The sequence below is a fragment of the Salvelinus sp. IW2-2015 genome, linkage group LG33 (assembly GCF_002910315.2).
Source record: "Salvelinus sp. IW2-2015 linkage group LG33, ASM291031v2, whole genome shotgun sequence".
Lineage (NCBI taxonomy): Eukaryota > Metazoa > Chordata > Actinopteri > Salmoniformes > Salmonidae > Salvelinus > Salvelinus sp. IW2-2015.
In genome coordinates this window covers 34,693,352-34,702,766 of record NC_036872.1, presented here as the reverse complement: position 1 = coordinate 34,702,766, position 9,415 = coordinate 34,693,352, and the positions used below count along the sequence as shown (strand labels likewise).

Here is a 9,415-nt window from a genome sequence, read left to right as displayed (position 1 = left end):
ATAAGAGACACAGAGACACAGGTACATAGAGCACAGAGACACAGCGGTACACTAGGTACATAGAGATACAGAGACACTAAAGACACAGGTACATAGAGACACAGAGACACAGTTTAACATTAGCAGACAACAGGTTACATAGAGACACAGAGACCACTAAGACACCGGTACAAAGAGACACAAAACACAGTACATAAGAGACACAGAGACAACAGGTACATAGAGACACAGAACACAGTACATAGAGACACAGAGACACCAGGTACATAGAGACACAGAGAAAAAAGGTACATAGAGGACACAGGTACACAGAAGATAAGATACACTCGAGATACAGGTTACACAGAGCACCACAGGTACCATAGAGCCACACTGTACATAAGAGACAACAGGTTCACAGAAAACACAGGTACATAGAGACACAGAGACACAAGGTACACAGAGACACCAGTACACCCAGCAGACACAGCGTACCAATAAGACACAGTACACAGAAACACACGCGCTACCATAGAGACCACAGGACACATGTACACAAGGACCCACAGTGAAAGCGCGACCAGAGGGACCACAGTACCACCAAGCGACACACGGCTACATACGAAGACACACAGAGACGGATAGCTTACATATATACACAAGGTACACAGAAAACACATGTCACATAGAAGACAACAGATACACAGCGCTACGATAGAGACACAGACACTGAGACACGGGTCACATAGAGACCACAGAGACACTGAGCAACAGGTTACATAAGAGATACCAGGAGGACACTCACAAGACATGAGACACAGATACCATAGAGACACAGGTACAATAAGAACCACAGGAACTAGACACCAGAACAGGTACATAGGAGACACAGGCGACACTACACACGGGTACATAGAGACACAGAGGACACTGAGGACACAGGTACATGATACAGAGGACACTTAAGACACAGGCTGCATAGAGACACAGTTGATACACACGGTACATAGCTGACACAGGCTAACATAGAGATACAGAACAATAAGACACAGGTTACATAGAGATACAGATACCACAGGTACATAGAGACACCAGAGCATAGAGACACAGGTACATAGAGACAGGTGCATAGATACACAGAGACACAGAGACACAGTGTACATAGATACAGGTGCTTGAGTAGATCTCGCATAGAAACATACAAACAAGGCAACACAAGGGCAACATGCATCCATCCCGTATTACCATACGTCCCTGTTTACCATCCATCCCCTGTTTTTTTATTTTTTACCCCATACGTCCCTGTTATTACCAATCCATCCCTGTTATTTACCATCACGTCCCTGTTATTACCATCCAAATCCCTGTTATTACCATACGTCCCTGTTATTACCATCCATCCCTTTATTACCATACGTCCCTGTTATTACCATCCATCCCTGTATTACCATACGTCCCTGTTATTACCATTCCATCCCTGTTATTTACCATCCATCCTGTTTATTACCATACATCCTTGTTTATTACCAATACGTCCCTGTTATACCATCCATCCCTGTTATTACCAATCCATCCCTGTATTACCATACATCCCTGTTATTACCATAACGTCCCTGTTATTACCATCCATCCCTGTTATTACCATCCATCCCTGTTATTACCATACATCCCCTGTTATTACCATACGTCCCTGTTATTACCATCCATCCCTGTTATTACCATCCATCCCTGTTATTACCATACATCCCTCTATTACCTACGTCCCTGTTATTTACCATACATCCCTGTTATTACCATCCATCCCTGTTATTACCATCCTGTTATTAACCATCCATCCCTGTTATTACCATCCATCCCTGTTATTACCATACGTTCCCTGTTATTACCATTCCATCCCTGTTTATTACCATACGTCCCTGTTAATTACCATCCATCCCCTGTTATAATACCATCCATCCCTGTCTATTACCATCGCCTCCCTGTTTATACCATCCGTCCCTGTATTACCATCCGTCCTGTTATTACCATCCGTCCCTGTTATTACCATACGTCCCTGTTATACCATCCATCCCTGTTATTACCATCGTCCCTGGTTATTACCATACGTCCCTGTTATTACCATACGCCCTGTTATTACCATCCATCCCTGTTATTACCATCCGTTCCCTGTTACTACCACACGTCCCTGTTATTACCATCCATCCCTGTTATTACCATACATCCCTGTTATTACCATCCATCCCTGTTATTACCATCCATCCCTGTTATTACCATCCATCCCTGTTATTACCATCCATCCCTGTTATTACCATACATCCCTGTTATTACCATCCGTCCCTGTTATTACCAATCCGTCCCTGTTATTACCATCCATCCCTGTTTGTTACAGTACCAGTCAAAAGTTTGGACACACCTACTTATTTTTTTGTACTTTTTTCTAATCAAAACTATGAAATAACACCTATGGAATCATGTAGTAAACCAAAATAGTGTTAAACATATCAAAATATATTTAATATTTAATATTTCTTCAAAGTAGTCACCCTGTATCTTGATGATAGCTTTGCAAACTTTTGGCATTCTCTCAACCAGCTTTATGAGCTAGTCACCTTCGTCACGACCTAATTACACTTTTATATGGTGGCAACACATATTATATAAACATGAAAAGACCTGGTTAAAAGCAATCCACAGTAATAAAACTATAGCAGGAAAACCATGATTCTACATGTAAAGGAATAGTAGGCAGCAGAGACACACCCCATCAGAAGAAAGTACTCATTAGAATGGGCCACGTAACCATAGACACAGACACCTCTCTTTCCTTGCACCTGCAGTTCAGTTTGATTTGTCTTTATCAAATGAACATATGGATTGATACTGTAGAGGTGCACTGTTAGTGTGTACATTAACACATATGCTAAAAGGTATCAATATGCAACATACATGCACACACCATTGCCTACGAGAAGATAGGGAAGACATACTGTATATCTGCACTGTGCACTGTAAATTAACATCTGTTATCTGATTCACTGTTATTCTGACTCACTCTTATCTGACTCACTGTTATCTGATGGAGAAGTCAATGAAACCGTGATTATCTAATTCAATGTTATCTGATTCACTGAATTCTGACTCACTGTTATCTGATTCACTGATATCTGACTCACTGTTATCTGATTCACTGTTATCTGACTCACTGTTATGATCACTGTTATTCATGACTCACGTGATTATCTGATTCACTGATATCTGATCACTGTTATCTGATTCACTGTTATCTGACTCACTGTTATCTGACTCACTGTTATCTGATGGGAGAAGTCAATGAACCGTGATTATCTGATTCACTGTTATCTGTTGGGAGAAGTCAATGAAACCATGATAAATAGAAGGAGATGCTTCGTACCATTACAATCTGTCTTGTTTTAATAAAAGTAGCATAAGCATACACAGGTCAGTGATTGTAATCTTGGGGGAATGACTGAAACACATCCAAACAGTTGTTGCCACACATGGATAATTACTCAAATCACAATCAGATCAGTTATCCCATTTCCTGAAGATGATTTGATATGAGACACACTGCTGTGTTGATTTTCCCATGTTATCTGTTTCAGTTGTCAATAGCCTTGGTTAAGTGTCTGCTTAGGGCACGACAGCACTTAGCCCATCTGGACTTGAGACTTACACTGTCAATTGGCCCACAATTCCATTTTCAAATCTCTGACCATTGCATAAATGCATTGACCTGTCATCTTTCCTCTGTGATGTATTTGGATTTCTTCTATGTCTTATATCTTGCTCTATTTTCAAACCGTTTGAGACTCAAAAAGTAGTCACTTGTCCATAATTTCATCTCAATTCTCAGACCATTACAGCAATATCATCTGTTCTCTCAGCTCTCCTCTTCATACCAGTACATCTGTCCTCTCACTCTCCTCTTCATACAGTAACATCTGTCCTCTCAGCTCTTCCTCTTCATACAGTAACACTGTCCTCTCAGCTCTCCTCTTCATACAGTAACATCTGTCCTCTCAGCTCTCTCTTCATACAGTAACATCTGTCCTCTCAGCTCTCCTCTTCATACAGTAACATCTCAGCTCCTCTTCAGCTCTCCTCTTCATACAGTAACATCTGTTCCTCTCAGCTCTCCTCTTCATACAGTAACATCTGTCCTCAGCTCTCCTCTTCATACAGTACATCTGTCTCTCAGCACTCCTCTTCATACAGTAACATCTGTCCTCTCAGCTCTCCTCTTCATACCAGTAACATCTGTTCTCTCAGCTCCTCCTCTTCATACAGTAACATCTGTCCTCTCAGCTCTCCTCTTCATACAGTAACATCTGTCCTCTCAGCTCTCCTCTTCATACAGTAACAATCTGTCCTCTCAGCTCTCCTCTCATACAGTAAACATCTGTTTCTCTCAGCTCTCCTCTTCATACAGTAACATCTGTCCTCTCAGCCTCTCCTCTTCATACAGTAACATCTGACCTCTCACGTTCATTCTTCCCTGTGAAACTATTTCAATTTCTATGTCTTACATCTCATACTATTTAAACTCAATTTCATCTCAATTTCTCAGATCATTACAGAATATAGTTTTCCTTTCGGTTCTCGCGTTCTTACTATTCTATGAATCTATTTACATTAATTGTCTATATTAGTGCAGGCAATAATGTGAGATTTTAAACTTGCTCTCTTTTTATCCTTTTGACACACAAAACGTCCAGTAACAAGCAGCACAAATCATTTTCTCCGCTGAACTTCAGATACTGTGTAAGGGCAGTAGGGACTTCTATAAATATCAAGAACAGACATGAAATTTAAAACAGAACCCTCCCTCCCTCCCCTCCACCCCCCCTACATATCTCTCTTCATCTCTTCATCTCTCCATCTCTCTCGCTCTCTTCTCCTCCCTCCCTTCCCTCCCTCCCTCCCATCTACCCCCTCTTACATATCTCTCTTCATCTCTCCATCTCTCTCACCCTCCTCCCTCCCTCCACCCCCTCCCCCCTCCCTCCCTCCCTCCCTCCCTCTACATATCTCTCTTTCATCTCGCCATCTCTCTCGCTCTCCCATCCCTTCTCTCTCCCTCCCTCCCCTCCACCCCCCTCTACATATCTCTCTTCATCTCTCCATCTCTCTCGCTCTCCCCTCCCTCTCTCCCCCTCCCTCCCTGACCAGCCAACTAGGTCCACTGCTCTCCATGTCAACCTACTTTAAAATAGTGGTGCGTCCTCTAAACACGAAGTCTGTTAAGAGACACTGCAAGTAGATGAAAGCAGGGCATGATGGTGTGGATCCTTCAGCTCATCAACCTGGAGGTGTATCACGACACAGAGACACCAGCTCTGAGGAAGAACAAGCCAGCCGCCCCTGTATGTCTGACACCTTCTACGTGTACTGTAATTAGAATTGCCTTCTAATTAACGACTCCTCCACATGCTCCACATTCAGGTCAATAGGAATGTACAGTATACATGACATAATCTATCTTCCTGTTCAGACTCCTGCAGTAGACTGTGATGACACATCCTCAAGCAAACACTACTGCGTTTAGCGGTTAGCTTGTTTTTACCACATCTTTAGTAACACGATCAAGATCGATTAGAATCATGTTTTTCCATTCTAGAGTGCGTTTCTGAGTCAATTCCAAAGCCTGGTCACATATCACATCCTGTGGGATCTCAGATATCCACTTTGACCACAAGAACAAAACACAATTTTATTACTATATCAGTGAACTACAGCTGTTGTTAGTTTAAAACACATTTTTGTTATTACATAAGATAGCATTCCAAAGTAATTTGAAATTGAACTAGTCGTACATCCAATTAACAGATCTAGTAGCATCTTCCACAAAGAGAAACCGTTTTACTCAAAATCTCAAAAGCATAATATGGAAAAACTATGAGGAAAACTCTGTTTCCAAAGAATTTCCACACATTGCTTAATTTATTCTCTCTTATGATGACATATGAATGAAGACATATGATGAAGACATAATGAAGACATAATGAAGAAATAATGAAGACATAGTGTGATGAAGACATATAGTTGAAGACATGTTGATGAAGACACTAATGAAGACATAGTGATGCTTCCCTCTCTCTCTCTCTCATTCCATTCTCCCTCCCTCCCTCCCTCTCCCATTTCTCCCCTCCCTCCCTCTCCATATCCCTCCCTCCCTCCCTCTCCCATCCCTCCCTTCCCCTATCTCTCCCTCTCCCATTTCTCCCCTCCCTCCCTCTCCTATCTCCGCCTCTCTAAGATGTTACTGTATGAAGAGGAGAGCTGAGAGGACAGATGTTACTGTATGAAGAGGAGAGCTGAGAGGACAGATGTTACTGTATGAAGAGGAGAGTTGAGAGGACAGATGTTACTGTATGAAGAGGAGAGCTGAGAGAACAGATGATATTGCTGTAATGGTCTGAGAATTGAGATGAAATTATGGACAAGTGACTACTTTTTGAGTCTCAAACGGTTTGAAAATAGAGCAAGATATAAGACATAGAAGAAATCCAAATACATCACAGAGGAAGATGACAGGTCAATGCATTTATGCAATGGTCAGAGATTTGAAATAGAATTGTGGCCAATTGACAGTGTAAGTCTCAAGTCCAGATGGGCTAAGTGCTGTCGTGCCCTAAGCAAGACACTTAACCAAGGCTATTGACAACTGAAACAGATAACATGGGAAATCAACACAGCWGTGTGTCTCATATCAAATCATCTTCAGGAAATGGGATAACTGATCTGATTGTGATTTGAGTAATTATCCATGTGTGCAACAACTGTTTGGATGTGTTTCAGTCATTCCCCCAAGATTACAATCACTGACCTGTGTATCTTATGCTACTTTTATTAAAACAAGACAGATTGTATGGTACGAAGCATCTCGCTTCTATTTATCATGGTTTCATTGACTTCTCCCAACAGATAACAGTGAATCAGATAATCACGGTTTCATTGACTTCTCCCATCAGATAACAGTGAGTCAGATAACAGTGAGTCAGATAACAGTGAGTCAGATAACAGTGAACAGATAGCAGTGAATCAGATAATCACGGTTTCATTGACTCTGTCTCTTATACACATCTAGATGTGTATAAGAGACAGGGGTGAGAGAGATGGAGAGATGAAGAGAGATATGTAGAGGGGGTAGATGGGAGGGAGGGAGGGAGGGAGGGATAAAGAGAGCGAGAGAGATGGAGAGATGAAGAGATGAAGAGAGATATGTAGAGGGGGGTGGAGGGGAGGGAGGGAGGGTTCCTGTTTTAATATTCATGTCTGTTCTTGATATTTATAGAAGTCCCTACTGCCCTTACACAGTATCTGAAGTTCAGCAGGAGAAAATGATTTGTGCTGCTTGTTACTGGACTGTTTGTGTGTCAAAAGGATAAAAAGAGAGCAAGTTTAAAATCTCACATATTGCCTGCACTAATATAGACAATTAATGTAAATAGATTCATAGAATAGTAAGAACGCGAGAACCGAAAGGGAAACTATATTTCTGTAATGATCTGAGAATTGAGATGAAATTGAGTTTAAATAGTATGAGATGTAAGACATAGAAATTGAAATAGTTTCACAGGGAAGAATATGAACGTGAGAGGTCAGATGTTACTGTATGAAGAGGAGAGCTGAGAGGACAGATGTTACTGTATGAAGAGGAGAGCTGAGAGAACAGATGTTACTGTATGAAGAGGAGATTTCCTGTTCTTAATATTCATGTTCTGTTTCTTATTATATAAGAAGTCCCTACTGCCGCTTACACAGTATCTGAAGTTCAGCAGGAGAAACATGATTTTGTGCTGGCTTGTTACTGGACTCGTTGTGTGCTCAAACAGGATAAAAAGAGAGCAAGTTTAAAATCTCACATATTGCCTGCACTAATATAGACAATTAATGTAAATAGATTCATAGAAGAGTAAGAACGCGAGAACCGAAAGGGGAAACTATAATTTTCTGTAATGATCTGAGAATTGAGATGAAATTGAGTTTAAATAGTATGAGATGGTAAGAACATAGAAATTGAAATAGTTTCACAGGAAGAATATGAAACGTGAGAGGTCAGATGTTACTGTATGAGAGGGAGGCTGAGGGACAGATGTTACTGTATGAAGAGGAGAGCTGAGAGAACAGATGTTACTGTATGAAGAGGAGAGCTGAGAGGAAGATGTTACTGTATGAAGAGGAGAGCTGAGAGGACAGATGTTACTGTATGAAGAGGAGAGCTGAGAGGACAGATGTCTATGTATGAAGAGAGAGCTGAGAGAACAGATGTTACTGTATAAGAGGAGAGCTGAGAGGACAGATGTTACTGTATGAAGAGGAGTGCTGAGAGGACAGATGTTACTGTATGAAGAGGAGACTGAGAGACAGATGTTGACTATAATGAAGAGGAGAGCTGATGAGGACCAGATGTTACTGTATGAAGAGGAGAGCTGATAGAGGGACAGATGTTACTGTATGAAAGAGAGACTGAGAGGACAGATGTTACTGTATGAAGAGGAGAGCTGAGAGGACAGCATGTTACTGTATGAAGAGAGAGCTGAGAGACAGACTGTTACATGTATGAAGGGAGAGCTGAGAGGACAGATGTTTACTGCTATGAAGAGGAGAGTTGAGAGGACAGATGTTACTGTATGAAGAGGAGAGCTGACGAAAACAGATGATATTGCTGTAATGGTCTGAGAATTGAGATGAAATTATGGACAAGTGACTACTTTTTGAGTCTCAAACGGTTGAAAATAGAGCAAGAGTATAAGACATAGAGAAAATCCAAATACATCACAGAGGCAAGATGACAGTTCAATGCATTTATGCAATGTCAGAGATTTGAAATGGAATTGTGGCCAATGACAGTGTAAGTCTCAAGTCCAGATGGGCTAATGCTGTCGTGCCCTAAGCAAGACACTTAACCAAGGCTATTGAAAACTGAAAACAGATAACATGGGAAATCAACACACAAGCAGTTGTGTCTCATATCAAATCATCTTCAGGAAATGGATAAACTGATCTGATTGTGATTGAGTAATATCCATGTGTGCAACAACTGTTTGGATGTGTTTCAGTTCATTCCCCCAAGATTACAATCACTGACCTGTGTTCTTATGCTACTTTTATTAAAACAAGACAGATTGATGGGTACGAAGCATCTCGCTTCTATTTTTCATGGTTTCATTGACTTCTCCCAACAGATAACAGTGAATCAGATAATCACGGTTTCATTGACTTCTCCATCAGATAACAGTGAGTCCAAGATAACAGTGAGTCAGATAACAGTGAATCAGATAACAGTGAGTCAGAGATCAGTGAATCAGATAATAGGTTCAGACATGGTCGATAACAGTGAGTCAGATACAGTTGAATCAGATAACAGTGAGTCAGATATCAGTGAATCAGATAACAGTGAGTCAGATATCAG

General features: G+C 41.1%; 1 protein-coding gene across 1 annotated transcript in view; it reads left to right on the top strand.

Moving 5' to 3' along the window:
- Positions 1-5,276: 5,276 nt before the first annotated feature.
- The window catches only part of LOC111957582 (potassium channel subfamily T member 1-like), an 86,057-nt gene continuing 81,918 nt past the window's right edge, over positions 5,277-9,415 (top strand). Inside the window, exon 1 of the mRNA XM_070436908.1 lies at positions 5,277-5,363. Within this exon, the coding sequence (XP_070293009.1) occupies positions 5,277-5,363 (87 nt within the window). The remainder of the gene's footprint in view (positions 5,364-9,415) is intronic.